Source organism: Aspergillus undulatus, assembly GCF_047715775.1.
Source record: "Aspergillus undulatus strain CBS 261.88 unplaced genomic scaffold BDV17scaffold_6, whole genome shotgun sequence".
Taxonomy (NCBI): Eukaryota; Fungi; Ascomycota; class Eurotiomycetes; order Eurotiales; family Aspergillaceae; genus Aspergillus; species Aspergillus undulatus.
In genome coordinates this window covers 543,633-562,146 of record NW_027396610.1, presented here as the reverse complement: position 1 = coordinate 562,146, position 18,514 = coordinate 543,633, and the positions used below count along the sequence as shown (strand labels likewise).

The window sequence follows — 18,514 nt, the reverse complement described above, 5'->3', positions numbered from 1 at the left end:
GATAAGCAGTTGACCTCCCAGCAGCCCCGAGACATGCTCGAGACCTCACTTCTTCCTACATGCCTGACTAGTTAGTCACTTGGAAGGATCAGGACAATGGAGGACGATTCGGAATCTCGGAAGCGCAAAAGAACATCCCACGCGGTACAGTTTACCATCAGCCTCATGGTTCATAGCCCAGCTGATCCTTGCCTAGTGTGACTCGTGCCGCCATCGCAAAGTTAGGTAGGCAGGGAAGCGCCAGCCATCGAGTCCCAGGGTAACGATCAATAGGTGCGATGGGCGGCACCCGTGTGCCACATGCTCCTCGACCGGGGAAAACTGTCTCTACGGCGCTGAAGCGATCCCGTATGTGCTCCTCTTAAAGATCGGATGAGTGAAGCCTCGGCACTGACGAACCTTGCAGGAAGAGCAAATCGGATCTCATATTGGATGTCGTTCTTAGGTCCGAAAGGATGCTGCAGGACATGACTGCGCATCTGGTGCGACTCACCGTGGCCGTGATCCCAGTCGGGCCTGCCCTAACTGACATCTACAGCACACGCTTCTCGCCCCGGCAAGCCCCCTGGACCCTCGAATATCCTCGTCACCTCTAGCTTTCGTTTCACCACCGACTATAGACTCTGCCCATCCCCATCGCCCGGCCAGTTCACCGGACCAGATCTCAAATGCCATACTTTCGCAGTTCCACTCCTCAACCACAGAGTCCATCCTAGCATGGCCTCAATTTAAGGACTTTCATAGGCTGCGACGGAATTATCGCGGGTCTGTGTTTCACCTTGAGAGCCAACGCCCGAATCTCAACTATCGGTCGTCAGGTGTCTTGCCGTATCTGACCACGTCCGAGACCAAGGAAATTCTGTCCAGCTTCGATAACAAGGTGAACTTTTGGTATCCTACTCTGTCGCAGGCCAAACGGGCCGAGGTCGAGATGAAGGTGCTATCAAACAGCTTGAGCGATGGAATTGACTCCTGTTTGGCCTTTCTCGTCATGGCACTGGGTTGTGCCGGGCATTACATTGGCCTCATCACAGACGCCACTGCTGACCCGGTGGAATTGGACTCGGAGCATCGATGGCGGCTGTTGAACAGTCTGTATTTTGACCACGCATTCAAGCAGGTCCATCTCGCCCAGGCAGAATGCTCTACAACAGCCGTGCAATGTCTTTTCTTTACCGCGTGAGTTATAGCTCTCAGATCCGCGGACATTACGAGCCTAACACTGCCAGGCTATATTTTGCCTTCCTTCAGCGTCCCATTCAGGCTTGGTCTTTTATCAGCGCGGCCGCAATCAAGTGTCGATTGCTTCTTTCCTACCCGGCCTCAGAGCCAACCTCAGAACATTTAGAATGTCTCCGTCGAATATTCTGGTCGTGCTATATTCTGGAAAGGTTCGTTAGGCGGATTTGAAATTCGTACAGTGCCCAGCTGATCAACTAGTGATTATCTGGCCGAACTTTCTGCTCTCCCGCAAGCAGGCATAGCAGATATCGAATCCTCTGTTCCTCTACCAGGTGAATATAACACCCATCTATCCTCGGCAATCGAAGAGCAGTCTTCCCTCTACTTCCTCGCTTGTATATCGATGCGCCGACTTCTCAACCGCGTCCACGACCTTCTCTATGCGCGCAACAGCGGCGTCGCTTCCGATGTCAACCAATTCCCTTCCGTCGTAGCAGAATTAGACCATCAACTCACGAGATGGAAAGACCTGCTACCACCGCCTTTCCAGTTCGCCATAAACCAGGAGGCCGCCCCATCGATCGAAGCAGGGTTCCTGCGTCAGCGATACTTAGCCTGCAAGAGCGTGATTTACCGACCGTACCTCACTGCCGGTCTTTCGCTCACGACGCGAGGGGAACAGGTACCGGACACGGTCTACGAAGGATGCAAGACGTGTCTTGAGGCGTGCTGTCTTCACGCACAGAACTTACAAGGGTTCCCACAAACAGTCATGGTGGACACGTGGATTTGCTCGCTGTCGTACGCTTCACGGAATCTGATCAAAAGGCCGTCAAGCTAATACCATACAGGATGGCATCGGTCATGCTTATTGCACTAGCAGCCGCCAGAGAAGCTTCGCTCCGGACTTGCCTCCCGAATATCAACGAACTTGGGCCCCATTTGGCGAAAAACTTGACCAAATGGATGCAGGTCCCCGGTCGCGGAGTGTCACCGAGTGTAATGCAAAGCGTCAGGTTAATCGAAGATGCGAGTGTATCGTTGCAGAATATTCTGGAGGCATAAGTTGTGTTGGTTCATTCTATAAATATCGAGTCGCCTACCCCAAGGAGTATAGATCAGAGTCTACGTCACTGGACGCGGGGTTACTAAACAGCAACAACAGCCCACCTCAACCACAACACTTTCTCAATTCCTGCATAACCATAAGCAAAGCATCATGGCGAACGACTACCCCCGCCCAGACTTCCTGCGCAAAAGCCTAACCTGGGCCTCCCTCAACGGTTCATGGTCCTTTTTGTTCGACGACGCCAACAGCGGGTTGACCGAACAATGGCAGCGATCCGTTCTTCCCTCACAGACAGAAAAGCACCAGAAACGCACCATCACAGTCCCTTATGCATTCCAAACCCCTGCATCGGGGATAAATCTGCAAGAGGCGCACGAATATATCTGGTACGAGCGAGAAGTCGCCGACATCCGATCGGAAGCCGATAAGAACAGCGGCAACAGACTCCTCTTGCGCTTTGGGGCAGTCGACTACGAGTGTACGGTGTGGGTGGATGGAGAGGAATACGCAACCCACCGGGGCGGGTACGTCCCCTTCGACGTGGACATCACCAAGGCAATGCCCCATGAAGCTGGAGGCAAGGACACGGCGCGCGTTACTCTACGCATTCGTGATTCTCCAACCGACCTCACGCAGCCGCGGGGAAAGCAGTATTGGGGACCAGTGCCGGAGAGTATTTTCTATACGCCGACGAGTGGCATCTGGCAGGATGTTTGGCTGGAAGTGGTGCCGGGGTTGAGGATCGCGGACGCGAGCGGTGGAACTGTGCTCAGGAGCAATGATATTGACGGTGGAAAGGTGACAGGGACTGTTGCGCTTTCCGACAAAGTGGATACTGGAAAGCATACAGTGCGGGTAATAACCTCTCTGATCGGAAAAGAGGTTGGCAATATTGTTGCAAAGGCTGAGGTTGTAGTCGCCGAGGGTAAAGATTCCGCCGAATTCGAGGCCAACGTCCGTGTCGCAAAGACGAATATCTCGTGTGAAAGCTATGACGAGTCGCTCTGGCACAATGGTGTCCTACTGTGGTCGCCGGAGCACCCCAATCTCTACGAGGTGACTCTACAACTACTCGGTCCGAACAGCGACGTGGTGGACGAGGTGCAGACCGCGGTCGGTATGCGCAGCATCTCCTGGGAGAATGGAGACGGCACATTCCGCCTAAATGGCAAACCATACTTTCAAACCCTTTGTCTGGACCAGGGCTACTGGCCTGAGACAGGCCTAACGCCGCCGTCGGGCGAAGCCTTGAAAGTGGACATCGAGCTGTCCAAGAAGGTAGGGCTCAACGGGTGCCGCAAACACCAGAAGGTCGAGGATCCTCGATTCCTCTACTGGGCCGACAGACTGGGATACCTGGTCTGGGGTGAGATTGGAAACGCGTATGAATTCAGCGACCAATATATCGACCGGTTCAACGATGAGTGGTCGCAGGTTGTCAAACGAGATCGGAATCACCCCTGCATCGTCGTTTGGACTCCGGTCAACGAGAGCTGGGCGTACAAGAACTTGAAGGACAATGCAAAGGAGCGCGGGCATGTCCGGTCGCTGTACCAGATTACCAAGTACGACTTCTATTCCCTGATCCCGTATGTGTGTAGATTGCAACTAACAGGAATCAGATCCCTCGATCAAACCCGACCCGTCAACGACAACTGCGGCTGGGAACACATTCAAACAGACCTAACCACCTACCACGACTACAGCGACTCTGCCGAACTCGCCCAAATCTGTTCGAAGATGGAAGGTGGAATCCTAGCCCGCAAGCTGAACGGCGAGATGTTTGTCGACCAGATTCCCAACGACCCCGGATCGTCTCATAAGCCTGGCGCACCGGTAATCTGCTCCGAATTTGGCGGGGTGAATATCGCTCCTGCGAAGGATGTCGAGGCGGGCGAGCGAGACTGGGGATATACGACTGCTGCTGACCCAAATGACTTGCTTGCGCGGTTGGAGAAGCTGTTCATGGCTGTTGTGAAGGGCGGGCATACGTGTGGGTTTGTCTATACGCAGTTGTAAGCCCACTAATTCTCGAGTTCCGACCGAGGTCTGAGCTAATCATACGGTTTATAGGACGGATATCGAGCAAGAAGTTAACGGGCTATACGCGTATGATCGGAAGGAGAAGGTCCCCGCGGCAAAGGTCAAGGCGCTCATGGATGCTGCGAGGGATTACTACTATCAGAATATTGCACCAAAAGCTTGATCGCTGGTCTACAGAGTTTTTATGAACTTTTACCGGCCGCTTTGCCGAATCTCAGCTATGCCGGGCTCAGCTGCGACGGAGTGCTCAAGGCCGGAGTGTACCTATCCTATGAGAGCCTCTTCGTGAACGTATACATAGGCATTTGAATCGATAGGCACTCGAAAATTATACAGGCCTTCTGCTATGCGCTTAGTACCTCGCTCACATCCCTCATACAAGACATTGGCGGTGTAGTATGTAGTAGAGAATAGTCGGCGGCAGTCTGTATGGCGCGGAACCCGAGGGTCGGTCCTTCCTTCCCTCAGGCATGGATAGCGGGTGCCATTAGAACATCCTATTTCCGTAGCCTGCTGTCCGATCTCCTCTGTGGGCTATTAGTTGCTTGATCAGATCAATATTCCCTAGTCCTAGACACTTGGCCGCGTCGCGCCATTACCTTCCGATGAAGCTGGAAGCCCAATGCCCTTAGGGTAATGTCAAACCACGGCATATCGATCATGATAGGGGCGGAACTGGAGGACTTCAGCAAGTGTCAGCCAACGCCAGCATGCTATGGCTGTTCTCCATGCGTCTCGACTCAGTCCGCATACCCCGCACCGCCAGGCCCGGCATCCCCAACCCCCAATCGAGCCACGGACCATCGCCCGTGCCCTATCCTGTACCCTGTCCACTATTGTGGCACCAGTTTACCTGTCGTTCCATCCGATATCCCCGCGGAGTGTGATACTACTGCAGCTGCAGCTGCCAGCTACGTCAGCAGATGTTTACGTCCCCGCAGCTTGATCATTTAAATTGCCCACCGGCAATGGATGTAAACAAACGTAGAGCTAAAGATCGGCTGAATTGAACGATTGAACGCCACCCATATCACCGCTATAGAGCTCGACCATAGGACCATAGCGACCATGGCCTCCTCGAACGATTGGGAAAATCCCGCCATCTTCCAGCGCAACCGCCTGAAGCCCCGCGCCTACTGGATTCCCGAAACCAGTCTATCGCTGAACGGCAATTGGGACTTCAATTATGTTTCCTCGCCGCTTCTCGCTCCCTCTCCGTCCACCATAGCAGAGGATGCGGATCTATCTGAACAGGCAGAGGCACAATGGAAGCCCATCGCCGTCCCCGGCCACTGGCAACTACAGGGCTACGGCCGACCCAACTATACAAACGTGATCTTCCCGTTCCCCGTGAACCCGCCGTTCGTGCCGAGTGAGAATCCGACGGGAACCTACAAGAGATCATTCCATGTGCCTTGGGCGTGGGATGAGAACGCTCAGATTAGACTGCGTTTCGACGGCGTGGACAGCGCGTACCATGTTTGGGTCAACGGCGTGGAAGTCGGATACGCGCAGGGAAGCCGCAATCCAGCGGAGTTTGACATCAGTGAGATTGTAACCAGGGGTGAGGCAAATGAGGTCTTCGTCAGGGTTTATCAGTGGTCTGATGGGAGTTATATTGAGGATCAGGATCAGTGGTGGCTTTCTGGTATATTGTTCCTGTGATAAGACGCAAGGGCTTGAAGCGAGGATGGAAGAGCGATGTAATACTGACTGAAGCAGGAATTTTTCGCGATGTCACGTTGATTGCGTTTCCTTCCATTGCTCGAATTGAAGATTACCGTGTTGAAACTGTTCTTGACAGCGAGTATGTCAATGCGGAGCTCAAGGTAGCTGTTGATGTCACTGCTACTGAGGCCAGCACTGTCTTGGTCACTCTCTTCGACCCATTCAATGACTATGAGCTGCTATCGACTGAGGAGCAAACGTTAGAGAATGAACGGACCCTGTCCTTTTCACTCCCAGTCAACGACCCTAAGAAATGGACTGCCGAAACGCCCGATCTGTATGACCTCGAGATCATTTTATCCAACCCCGCGGCTGGAGCCACCCTCCAGAAGATAACCCACCGCGTTGGCTTCAGGCAAGTAGAGATCCAGAATGGAAACATCACCGTCAACGGGAGACCGATTCTCTTCCGCGGTGTGAACCGCCACGATCACCACCCTCTGCACGGTCGCGCCGTCCCCCTGGACTTTGTCAAAAAAGATCTCCTCCTTATGAAAACACACAACATCAACTCCGTCCGCTGCTGCCACTACCCCTCCACGCCGCAGCTTTTCTCCATGTGCGATGAGCTGGGGCTATGGGTCATGGACGAGGCGGACCTTGAGTGTCACGGTTTCTATGACGCCGTTGCACGCCCGCTCGATATACCAGAGAGCATGGACTACGAACAGCGCAAGAGACTCACGTTTGCTCAGGCAGCGGAATTTACCTCTAACAACCCGCAGTGGAAGGAGGCGTATATTGACCGCGCGGTGCAGATGGTCGCACGCGATCGGAACTACGCCAGCGTTGTAATCTGGTCGCTTGGGAATGAGGCCTTTTACGGCGATAACCACGCCGCAATGTACGAGTACATCAAGACGGTGGACCCGTCGAGACCGGTGCACTACGAGGGCGACATGGAAGCCAAGACGGCGGATATGTACTCGTACATGTACCCCTCGGTCTCCCGGATTACTCGCCTAGCCAACGAGGAGGGCGACGACTTCACGAAGCCCATCGTCCTCTGCGAGTACGGGCATGCGATGGGAAATGCACCCGGGGCGCTCGAAGAGTACATGGAGGCCTTCCGCACCCATCGGCGCCTGCAAGGGGGCTGGATCTGGGAGTGGGCCAATCACGGTCTGTGGGATGCAGACAAGGCCCATTATGGCTACGGAGGGGACTTTGGAGACCAGCCAAATGATGGGAGCTTTGTGCTGGATGGGTTGCTGTATAGTGATCACAGTCCGACGCCGGGGTTGGTCGAGTTGCGAAAAGCTTATGCGCCTGTGCATGCTTGGTTTGAGGCGGGGGTTATCTTCGTCGAGAACCGATTTGATTTTGTAGGCCTTGAGGGTGTGGCGGCTACGTATACGGTTGAGGTGCTAGGGGATGAGTATGTCACGTCCACAGCCTTCATTTGGGGCCATCTGCTGACACCATATAGTTCAAAGGTCGTTGCTGCTGGCGCGTTGGATCTTCCAGCTATCGAGCCCAAAGCGATAGGACGGGTTGAGCTACCTGAATCCTTCCCTTACAAGAGAGCAACGCAACTGGGGCCGGAGACCTGGCTGACAGTGACATTCACCACCAAACATGCCACGCCTGGTCTGGAAGCAAACCACGAGATTGCCTGGTTCCAGCACCGCCTCGACTCGCATTCCGTTCCTCGTCTGCTCGACTCATCGACGGACGACTTCCCACTCAAGGTCTCCTCCTCAAAGTCCCACCACATCATAACTGGCACGGACTTCACTATCTCCCTCTCACGCACAACAGGCTACCCAACAAGCTGGCGCATTCATAGCGAGGAAATCCTCTCCGACTCTACTTCTCCGACCCTGGTGCCCGGCTTCTGGCGCCCACCAACAGATAACGATGTCCCCTGGGATCTAGGTGAATGGCGCAGGTACGGTCTCGACGCTCTAACCACACAGCTCCGCAGTATAAACATAACACAACCCACCGACTCGATTGTCGAAATTCAAACAGAGTCATTCATCTCCCCACCCATCCTAGCCTGGGGCTTCGAAACAAGCACCACCCACCGCATAGCCGGCTCCGGCGCCCTAACCGTCCAAACAACCATCAAGCCCACCGGCGCAAAGCCCGTTGATGTCCCACGTATCGGGTTTGACCTGTTCCTCAACGATAAACTAGACAATGCAACCTGGTTCGGTCTCGGGCCTGGCGAGAGCTACGCTGATAAAAAGCACTCTCAGAAACTCGGTGTTTACTCCACTTCTACAGCGCAGCTCCATACACCGTATGAAGTCCCTCAAGAGGGAGGCAACCGCATGGAAACGAGATGGTTGCGGCTTGGTGACCAGCGTGGCTGGGGCCTTCGCGTAACGAGACACTCGGCTTCGGCCTTGCCCGCGAGCACGGAAGATAATCAAGAAAGTCATTTCCAATGGGTCGCAACGCGGTATAGTCCCGAATCTATCGAAGCCGCCAGACACGCGAACGAGCTTGTCCCTGAGAAGCGCGTCAGGGTGCGTCTTGATGTTGAGAGTTCGGGTGTCGGGACTGGTGCTTGTGGGCCGACGACGCTGGAGAAGTATCGCGTTCCTTGTGAGGAGCGGTCATTTGGGTTTACGATTGAGCCGTATTTTGGTTCCTGAGCGTGAGGAAGGTATCTGGAGCTAGAGTGATATGGTGATTTTATGATACTGGCAAGACTGGGTTTGATTTATATATGAGACTGTCTAGAATGGTTTTTTTTTTTTTTTTTCGGAGATTGCGAAGTTGAGTTACACCTATAAGAGAAGAAATGTCTCATCTTCCATCCCACAAAAGTACCAGAACTTTGTAGACAATACAAGGATAATAACCGATCATGGGACGGGGTGCCAGAAAATAAGAGCCGGTCATGTCCGCCTACAATATGTCCCGCATAAGCAAGACGCCAGGGAGACATACAATAAGAACGGATACAACTCCAGCCCTAACTCCAGTCTTTCCATAGCTCACATGCCCATACCCATCCACCCACGTCCATATTCACCAGGACATCCAAAGCAGAATCTTAACCGAGTCGTCCCTGTTCACCCCCGCTGAGCCGAGAAATAACATGCTCGGCAGCTGTACGCTGCACACTATCAAGTAATCCATTAGTGAGATGCGCAGCCGGGATGGGACAGTAGCATGCCGGATTGTAGGCGCATACGCCGTCGCCCTACTCGGATCCAAAGATAGCGTTAGAGGACATGAGCTAGATGTACTAGGTACTTTGGCTTTAGGGTAAATTGGCGGCACTTACAGGGGTACAATAATCCAACACCTTTTCACTCTTGCCAAGCTCATTTGAGACCTGAATACTTGCGTTCTCGCCCGCTGCAACAGCAAACAACCCAATCGACTCGAAAAATTCCCTCTCCCCCATCTCATCAACATCGGCACTTTTCCAGGCACCTGATACGGATTCCCGAGAGAACAACCGAGACAACAGCCTCACTCGCCCACCCTCCTCCTCAAAATCACGTTCAAGCCTCTCCAAAACACCCGAAACCAACCCCGCTCCCTGCGAATACCCACAAGGTGCATACCTCTGGCCTGGACACTCCCTCACCCCGTTCTTGATAACATCTACCGCGAACTCCTCACCACTGATGAGACGAGCTGAAAGGAAAGATGTAGAATAAGCAACGGCTCTGCAGCAATTGGCCGGGCTGAATCATCCATGACTCGCGTTCCAGCCCGTACCAGACCCCGACCATGAACAAGTATATATATAGCTTCTTCACTCAGGATCAGTCAAGATGCTCACAACCATGCCAAGGGTCCTGCTTCTGTCAGAGGTCTGACAATTCATCCTGAAGCACCTGGGCATGGTCGACGGTTTTAGTCTAGTCTCCGCCCAACGCCTCGACAGGCTCTAGCTACCACCATCGAAAATGGCCTTCTAGGTCGTTTCTAGTAGGTTTCTGCACGCCAGAGAGTTAGTACAGGCGTAGATAGGCGGTTCTATCCGGAAGACATGGAAGGCAGTAGAGACGATGAACCAAATGCCACCCGCAGCTATCAATTAAACAATGTGCCAGTTGCCTAGACACGTATGACCTTCTGAACATCAAATCCACCCTTGGCATCATCCACCTTGGTCCACGGAAGGACATACCCCCGCTAATTCGCCACAACGCAAACAACCTGCTCCTTGAACTTTGTCGTAGAATGCGTATGCCCAAAGACCCAGACCTTGACAGCGCTGTCTTCGTTCTCAGGAAGCCTCTCAAGCGCATCCGTCCCAAAAGCAGGGGGGGGTGTAGGCCACATGAGCTCACCGCTTGGCTCATGCGACCTGAGTACAGTACACAACAAACCAGACGCAGGGAAGGCATTCCGGTTGTCTTACATAATGTTTCATTTAGGGACTGCCAAGAATGCACTACTGGTGCTCATGGGCCCCCGGACTGGTCTATTTCATTTTCATAGGAGGCCTCTGTAATGAAGACTCAAGTTGGTGTTTACATGTGGTTAGCCCGGTGGCTGTTTCCCAACCAACTCACCCCCACCCCGGGGCCAAGAAGTATCGCTCCATTTCCAGATATCAGGCTGCAGAACCCTAAGAGCAATGATTCGGGTTCCTTGTTCAAATCGTCATTGCTCAGGACTGCAGGCATTTATTCGCCGTCCGTCATTGCTTTGTTCACAGCAACAACACCTGGATCCAAACAGCCCTTTTCAGCGCAAAAACCACTCGTCTTCCTTGGCCCGGACAGCACGCGCACCACCTGGCCTGGACACAGCAACCATCAGGCGTCGGAATCTCCTCAACGACGCAGCCATCGCCCTCCACCAGGTCCTGGCCCCAGCCAACATCCGCTTCGGCATCTTCGGTGGCTACGCCCTCAATGCCCTGGGTAGCGTTCGCAGAACCAAGGACATCAACTGCCTTGCTTCCGTCTCCAAGGAACAAGCCATCGCCCTGCTCGATGGAAAGAATGGGTTCTCTGTAGCCTTACAGCATCGGCAGGATTACGTCAAATTTATGTGGCCGTGGCCCCCGCGGTCTGATGAATCTGGTGAACTCGATGCAATTCCCGTTGAGATCTTCTGCGAGGTCTTTCCTGGTACGCCCTGCCCTCTGCTGCCCATTTATCGGGCTTACCCTTACCTATATTGTATAGGTCCCGCCCGGGACTGAGATACCTATACCTACCCGCCGGTTCACTAACTTAACCTTGCCAGGCGCCCAATACAGCATGAGCACCATGCACCCCGAACCCACAGTCCGCAGCGTGGACGGCGACCGCCTCGGCACCGGCCCCTCAACCTTCCTCGATCCATTCTACCTCTTCAAGGACAAACTGCACGCCGCTGCAACCAGGGCCAAGCCCGAACCCAGGCACACCTCCGAAGCCAGGTCCAAGTCCAAATCCAATTCCAAGCCCAGGTCCGCATTCAGGCCCGTGTCCCCCGACTCTTTTGATCTACGGTGGCTAGCTGATAATTATTCCCCGGCTATCAAACCCCGTAGTGTCGAGCTTAATCCCCAATTTGTTGGCCTTGCCTTGAAGCAGTACACGGAGTTAGGGCCCTACTTCCATGCCCTGGGGGTAAATATTGCGGCTGCGAAGCAGGCCGTAAGGGAGTTGAGTCCCGAATACCTGACGGCGCCGGAGGACGGGGATGTGCAGAGGGGGTTGTTGGGTTAGGGGTGTCATGTCATATTCGATGATGAGCAAGAATTTCTCCATGCATTCATACCTAACTACTTTTCTGAAAAATGTAACAAAGGAATCGCCTGGTTGGCAAGGGTCGGACTCCTCATTTGACGATTTGACGGGACACAGAGCCCCAGGCTCCATACTACAAAACTTGACCAGAATACCATTGAGATCTTTCCTTGGCTACAAGTGGCTCTTAAAGAGTCTTCCGGCGTACGGATTACTTGCCCCCTGGCTCCTTCAGAGGGCTCATATGGAGATAGATACCTTGCTTGATCTGCTCATCTACTCAAAGTTCCTATGCAGGCTATATAATCCTACATAAACCCCGGCGTACATACAAATAGCCGGACTGAGTAGTCCACTCAAATACCCCACCCACCTAAACTCGGGGGTCTCTCTTCCTGTTCAGGTAGTCTAGTATCATGTTTTTCATCTTGAACTTGTCATCCTACCCATCAAGGACTAGCACTCATGCGTGAAACGGATGGATGTAATATTGTAATCCGACAAACAGAAGGCCGCAAGAAACACAGACGCACCCAGTCCAGCCCACCAACCCCTGTCAATACCCGACTAACTACTACCTACGCCTTCTTAATCCACAAACTCTGGCTGTTACAATACTGCGTAAGTCCCTGCAGCCCCCACTCCGTCCCAATCCCGGAAGCCTTATGCCCCCCAAACGGCACAAACGGACTAACCTGGAAATGGGTATTAATCCACACACTCCCGCCATGAAGCTGATCCGCAATGCGGCGTGCCCGGTCAAGATCCGAACTCCAAACGCTCGCCGCAAGAGCCGAGTCACTCGCGTTCGCACGCGCAATGACATCGTCTTCATCGCTCCATTTCAGCACGGGGAGGATAGGCGCGAAGGGCTCCTCCTGCACGACGCGGCTGTCCTCGGGCGGGTTATCGATGATAGTAGGCGGTATGAAGAAGCCCTTTGAGTCGGTGATTGTGCCGCCGAGTGCGGTCTTGAGGTTCTCCGTGGGGATGGAGGAGAAGAGGTTCTTGGCTTTTTCGTATTGCATGCTGTTTTGGACGGGACCGATGAAGGAGTCGGGGGCTGTGCCTTCGGCGACGGGGAGGTTTTTCACAAAGGAGACGAATTTATCGAGGAAGGTGTCGTAGATTTTTTCGTGGACGTAGAGGCGTTTGATCATCATGCAGATCTGGGAGGAGGTTAGGAAGGAGAAGATTGCGACCTGGGTCTCGATGTTAGCACTCGCACAATGGAGTGGGAAGAATGGCTGGAGAATGACAATTCAGAGGTTTCGACCATATCCATTCGCTCACATAAAAGATATAAAGTCAGCTTACATTTGGAATGATCTTCTCGAGGTCGACGTCGTCGCAGATAATGGCCGCGTCGTTACCGCCGAGCTCAAGAGTGACGCGCTTGAGAGTCTTCGCGCAAGACGCCATGACTCTGCGCCCGGTGGCGGTCGACCCAGTGAACGAGATCTTGTCGATGCCCGGGTGCTCAGTGAGAAGGGGTCCGAGGTCGTCGCCGCCGCTAATCGCCTGGACGACGCCCGGTGGGAAGTGCGGGATGGCCAGCTCGGCGAGCTTCAGACCACAGTACGGCGTGAAAGGCGAGGGCTTCACAATCACAGGGTTACCAGTATACACAGCAGGAATAATCTTTCCTATAGCAAGCAAAACAGGGAAGTTCCAAGGGACAATCGCGCCCGCTACACCGAGCGGCACGTAGCGCTGAATAACCTTTGCGTCGTCATTATCTTGAAGTACCGTCTCGGGGACCTCAATGGTAGGCAAGCTGCGGGCCCAAGTGACAGCCATGCCGACCTCCACGCCTGCCTGGCCGAGCGGCTTGCCTTGTTCTTTTGTGAGGAGGGCAGTCAGCTCATCCTTCGCGGCTTCGATGGAGTCGGCGTAGGCGAGGATAGCCTTGCGGCGCTCCTCGTAGGAGGTCTTCGACCATGTCCTGAAGGCTTCTTTCGCGGCTGTAACGGCGCGATCGAGGTCTTGTTGTGTTGAGACGGGGACTTCAGGGTTGGGTTCCTTGTTGGCGGGGTTGATGGCGTGGCGGGTTTGAGCTGTGGAGGTCAGCTCCCCGTTGATGACGTTGTGGAAGGCGGTGGTATCTAAAGGCATTGTGATAGAAGGTATGATGGTGAGTTATTCTGAGGAAGGGGCAGGAAGACAGCTTTATAGACGCGACCGGAGCGCAGGACGGCAGATTCGAGTCAAAAACGGAGCAGGGCCGACCCCAAGCAGCAAGATCAGCTCTGCATAAAGTTTAATCGAGGAGCACGGCGTCCAGCAGAACGGCCAAGTCCCGCATTTCAAGCCGACCATGGTGGATCGCCGTGATTGACCAGAGCAGCTCCCCGCACTACATACCAGAGTACAGATATTGCTAGGATCTAATCCTGCAATTGCGACTGTTTGAGGGATTGTATTCTAGTTGGCACTATGGCTGACGAGGCTGTACTACAGCTGAAAAAAAAATGCCATTGTTCATGCAGGGGTAAAAGACACCGTGGTTAGTGGATATAGAGACAGCTGGCAAGTCAACTTGGGCATCCACAGCCCCAGGGCGGAATTGGACGTGGGGTGCGGGGGAATCTGGATCCAGACTGATCCCCCAGGGAAATGAGGCCAATGGAGGGGGTGGATCTACAGTCCATGGTCGACTTCTTTGGTTCGCCTGGAGCTCGGATTGGATTCTCGGCAGATTGGCTGACTCGATGGGAACACACCCTGTAGATCAAGGTCAAGCTTCAGATCTCGGGTGCAACTTCGGCCTCAAGCTCATCGGAATTGCCATTGTTCACATGCGCCCTAGACTGTCTCAGCTAATGCAGCTTGCAGCATAGCGTGGGATAGCATGCAGCCATGGCGGGTCTCTAATCCCGGCCAATAAAAGCCCTAACAATGAGGCTTATGCTTGCTTATCGCTGCCCCGCCGGCCAAGACTTGCTTCGGCGAAGTCACTGCAGAGTCTTTTCTCATGCGAGTGGCAGTTGAGTTTTGAGCAAACTCTGCTCAGTGAGCTGTTCGCCATGGGGTCAGACAAGGAGATCAGCCTGGTGCAGGAGCTGCCTGCCGACGCGGACCTACAAGAGGCCGAGCTGTCCTTTGAATTCACCAAGGACGAGCATACCCTCTCATTCTGGGCCGCCGCCCGCCGCCACTGGCCGGCTCTTGCCTGGGGGATGTTTATGAATTTGGTGCGCGTCTAATTACTCGTTCGAAGGAGCCTTTCTGATGTTTGTATAGGCCACAGTCCTGAAAGGAATCGACGGCGGCGTCGTCAAAGGCCTCGTCGGCCTGGACGTCTTCAAAGAGACATATGGCTATGAGCGCAACGGCGAGTACATTCTCGCAGCGCAATGGCTGTCGGCCTTCAATTATGCCAACCTCCTCGGTGCGATTGTCGGCGCTCTGCTGTCAGCAATGGCCTACGATCGCTTTGGCCCACGCATCATGATCGCCGCCTGCTCGGTGCTCTCGATAGCATTCATCTTCATCCAGTTTTACAGCCACACCCCGGCGCAGCTGTTCGTCGGTCAACTTGTCAACGGGTGCATCATTGCCTTCTACCCCATCTGCGCATCAGCATACGTAGGCGAAGTCACGCCGCTCGTCCTGCGCGGGTTCGCAGCAACAATGACCAATCTGGCCTTCTCCATCGGCTCGCTCATTGCATCGGGAATCCTCAAGGGCACGGAACCCCTGGCGACAGTGATGTCATTCAAGATCCCCATCGCAACACAATGGGCACTACCAGTGATAATGTTGGCCCTGGTCTACTTCTGCCCTGACCCGCCGTATTGGCTCTGCCGCAAAGGCCGAGACGCCGAAGCCCTCCGATCCCTCCGCCGCCTCGCAACCCCAACCGTCGACGTAACCCACAAACTCGCACACATCCGCGAGACGCTCCGTCTAGAAGAAAGCTTCCAGGGTTCCAGGCCGCACTACCTCGAATGTTTCCGCGGCCCTAACCTCCGGCGGCTGACAATCTGCGTAATGGCATACAGCATGCAAGCATTCACGGGGAACGTCTTCTTTATCAGCTACGCAGTGCACTTTATGGAACTCGCGGGCCTCGACGCATCCGACGCATTTAGCATGAACCTCGGGCTTACGGCAATAGGCTTCCTGGGGACGTGCATATCGTGGTTTTTACTCTCCTACCTGGGCAGACGGACAATGTATCTCTTCGGCTGTACATCCCTAGCAATCGTCCTCTTCGCCATCGGCGCCGTGGATCTCGCGCCTAGACAGAATTCCGCGACGTGGGCGCAGTGCGCCCTTATGCTCATCTGCACATTCATCTACGATCTCTCCCTCGGACCCTTCTGCTACGTTCTCCTAGCTGAAGTTTCGAGTGCGCGGCTACGCGGTTTTACAATTGCGTTGGCGACGGTCAGTTGCTACGTATGGTCTGTCGTGTTTGCAGTCGTGATCCCCTACGCGATGAACGAGGACCAGGGCGACTGGCGGGGGAAAATGGGGTTTTTGTTCTCGGGGTTGGCGGCGCTTAGTGCGGTCTATTGTTTCTTTTGTCTTCCAGAGACGAGGGGGAGGACATTTGAGGAGCTCGATGTGCTTTTTGAAAGGCGCGTGCCGAGTCGCAAGTTTCATCTTTGTAAGGTTGATATTGTTGAGGGGGGTGATGCGCGGGGACAGAGTCCGGGGCGGGGACAGGGGGATGGGGTGTAGCAATCCAAGGATACAGTACCTACGTTAAAGACGGGGTCGTTTTAGGACAGACATGACAAGACATGATATAAATTATTGATTGACTCGCGCAACTGAATCACGCTCCAATATCTTATCTTTATAACTCGGCCATGGCCATTCCAGCAACGCCAACGAATTCAAATTCAATTTTATATTCATCCGCCAAACATGAAGCTGATTACAACGAGGGGAAAAAAAACAACTCTCGTCCATGTCCGGCGCTAGAAATGCTTGAATCAGCTCATCTGGCAGTTGGATGATGCATTATGCATAAGGCATGCGTTGTCAACCCCCGAGCCTCGATCTTGCCTAGCTCCTGCCCCTTGGCAGGCTACCTAAACGACTACTTACAGTCCGTTTGTCGCGGACGTACTGGGCTTCCATTGGCCCCCTCCGTATCCGCGAAACATAGATGCATGCAGGATGGATCCCGTCTCACCTGCATAGTGTAGTTCCGCGCTGGTCCCGTCACGTCTGACAACTAGGTACTACTACTATGTACTAAGGTTTCGTCCTCCAGGCTCCATCGACAACGCCTTCTCGCCCGAGGCGCATTTTCGGTGCATTCGTAATAAATAGAGACATCATTTGTCCTGGGCCTGATTGACTGTGTAAAACGCCGCATACGCTGGGACTAAGGTATGCCCTCGATCTCGGCGACAGAGACCCGCCTTGCGCTCGCGAGCGCACGGTGATTCTCTATTTCGCGCCAGACACGGCACTCCTTCTCATGCAGACTTCTTAAATTCTCATCGCACCTTTGGATACCCAAGGGACGTGTTCTTTAAGAAGAGAAAAGGACTAGTGAGGCGCATGTGCATTTGAGCCTCTGTAGACTGGCAGTTGTTGCTTATCGCTTCGAGTCAGCATGGACAATGGAATACAGGCGCCCGCATTCATGGCAACATCGTCTTTTTCTTTCATTACCCGCATTGCCCACATTCTGGCCGCAAGGTCATCAATTTCGTTGACGACGATCTTCTGATTTTCAGCAATTGTGCGGAACCCGTGCAAATCGTTCCATAGTTCTTAAAAGGCGATGGAGTTGACGTTTGATCTTGATGATTAGGTGATTGTGAGCTTGCTCCTAAAGTAACAAGTATTAATCTATATCAGGTAAGGATAAATAAATACAAAGAAAGTACTTACAAGGTCACACTATCTGAGAGTGACAGGGCTTCTCCTTCAGTAGGCCTTCAAGTAACGTGACTGGGCCTCTGCTGTACGGCTTCTTGTTGTCTCTGCTGGAACGCGTCGAATACCCAACCTCAATTGTACCCGTCGTCAATGTCCTAGCTTATGGCGCTTCGTATGAGTTTGACATCTAGCATTGTGGCAGATGGGGAACAATGCGTCGGTAGCCCGTCGGTAGCCCTGTCATCGTCTTTGCAAGTATGAAATGCGCCCGGGAAGACAAGCAGCACTTCAACTGCTCCCAGATATCTGTCCAGATACGTTTGCCGCCATTCTATGATGTTCAACTGGTCGTATTGGCTCCATGCTTCCAAACGGGCAGCTTTGCGGGCCCACAGCGGGATAGGGCAAGCGAAAAACGAAAAAAAGAAAGAAAAAAGAAAACGAAAAGAAATGACCAGTGCCGGGCTCGATCCGGCGACCTTATCGGTGTTAACGATACGTGATAACCAACTACACCAACCAGCCATTTGTTGAAATAGAATTTTGCAATTTTGCACCATGGCATTATTGTTGTTGTTTGGCGTTCAGTAGCTTAAGGTAAAATATAAATTAGGAGTGCAGGTAGTCGTCGAGGCAGTTCTAGAAACAAATATGTTAGCTCAGTATATCCTATTTTTGCCAAAGTCACGGCTTTGCCGCTCGGTGTTGGGCTCGGTCTCGCTTCTAGAGCGCTAAGAAAAGCGCTAAGAAATGAGAACATTATCAATGGACTGCAGCAGGCTGACAGCAATGCGGGTCCACACACGCCGTCTCTTTATGGCTGGCATTGCAGGATGGTGGGATGCTTGACGATGTGGAGGTAATTGCTTGGCGTCCTTGAACGCTGTGTTGGAGCGCCACCGTTATTTCCGCCCTTTGTCCAGTCCACTCCACGATGCAGTAGGAGTAGCTGGTATTTGTTCTAAGGTAGCACTCTTTGGCTTCA

The 18,514-nt window shown here is 53.4% G+C and overlaps 7 protein-coding genes and 1 non-coding gene across 8 annotated transcripts; 6 read left to right on the top strand and 2 right to left on the bottom strand.

Annotated features, from left to right (window-relative positions):
- Positions 1-54: 54 nt before the first annotated feature.
- BDV17DRAFT_196979 (Zn(II)2Cys6 transcription factor) lies at positions 55-2,392 on the top strand. Its single transcript, XM_073755204.1, has 8 exons — positions 55-144; positions 197-225; positions 274-348; positions 407-482; positions 539-1,179; positions 1,230-1,391; positions 1,441-1,983; positions 2,034-2,392. Exons 1-8 carry the CDS (start codon positions 97-99, stop codon positions 2,245-2,247), a joined length of 1,788 nt encoding a protein of 595 aa, XP_073619324.1. The 5' UTR covers positions 55-96; the 3' UTR covers positions 2,248-2,392.
- On the top strand, positions 2,179-4,508 carry BDV17DRAFT_196976 (glycoside hydrolase family 2 protein). The gene is made up of 3 exons (XM_073755203.1): positions 2,179-3,816; positions 3,874-4,266; positions 4,325-4,508. The coding sequence occupies exons 1-3, from the start codon at positions 2,402-2,404 to the stop codon at positions 4,455-4,457; spliced, it is 1,941 nt and encodes a 646-aa protein (XP_073619323.1). The 5' UTR covers positions 2,179-2,401; the 3' UTR covers positions 4,458-4,508.
- Positions 4,509-5,362: 854 nt separating this feature from the next.
- BDV17DRAFT_300628 (putative beta-galactosidase) lies at positions 5,363-8,660 on the top strand (the record flags this gene model as incomplete). Its single annotated transcript, XM_073764100.1, has 3 exons — positions 5,363-5,942; positions 6,017-7,400; positions 7,452-8,660. The coding sequence occupies 3 exons, from the start codon at positions 5,363-5,365 to the stop codon at positions 8,626-8,628; spliced, it is 3,141 nt and encodes a 1,046-aa protein (XP_073619322.1). The 3' UTR covers positions 8,629-8,660.
- Positions 8,661-8,815: 155 nt separating this feature from the next.
- On the top strand, positions 8,816-10,281 carry BDV17DRAFT_254545 (uncharacterized protein). Its single transcript, XM_073756788.1, has 3 exons — positions 8,816-9,102; positions 9,156-9,182; positions 9,267-10,281. The coding sequence occupies exons 1-3, from the start codon at positions 9,078-9,080 to the stop codon at positions 9,584-9,586; spliced, it is 372 nt and encodes a 123-aa protein (XP_073619321.1). The 5' UTR covers positions 8,816-9,077; the 3' UTR covers positions 9,587-10,281.
- Positions 10,282-10,339: 58 nt separating this feature from the next.
- BDV17DRAFT_196954 (uncharacterized protein) lies at positions 10,340-11,763 on the top strand. Its single transcript, XM_073755202.1, has 2 exons — positions 10,340-11,076; positions 11,195-11,763. Exons 1-2 carry the CDS (start codon positions 10,578-10,580, stop codon positions 11,659-11,661), a joined length of 966 nt encoding a protein of 321 aa, XP_073619320.1. The 5' UTR covers positions 10,340-10,577; the 3' UTR covers positions 11,662-11,763.
- A 497-nt stretch (positions 11,764-12,260) lies between these two features.
- On the bottom strand, positions 12,261-13,797 carry BDV17DRAFT_300627 (aldehyde dehydrogenase family protein; the record flags this gene model as incomplete). The annotated part of the gene is made up of 2 exons (XM_073764099.1): positions 12,261-12,884; positions 13,000-13,797. The coding sequence occupies 2 exons, from the start codon at positions 13,795-13,797 to the stop codon at positions 12,261-12,263; spliced, it is 1,422 nt and encodes a 473-aa protein (XP_073619319.1).
- Positions 13,798-14,708: 911 nt separating this feature from the next.
- On the top strand, positions 14,709-16,371 carry BDV17DRAFT_288000 (putative MFS alpha-glucoside transporter; the record flags this gene model as incomplete). The annotated part of the gene is made up of 2 exons (XM_073761290.1): positions 14,709-14,876; positions 14,926-16,371. 2 exons carry the CDS (start codon positions 14,709-14,711, stop codon positions 16,369-16,371), a joined length of 1,614 nt encoding a protein of 537 aa, XP_073619318.1.
- A 1,609-nt stretch (positions 16,372-17,980) lies between these two features.
- Positions 17,981-18,054, bottom strand: BDV17DRAFT_t31. The gene has a single exon. It is a non-coding gene; the product is annotated as a tRNA-Val (tRNA).
- Between the last annotated feature and the right edge of the window lie 460 nt (positions 18,055-18,514).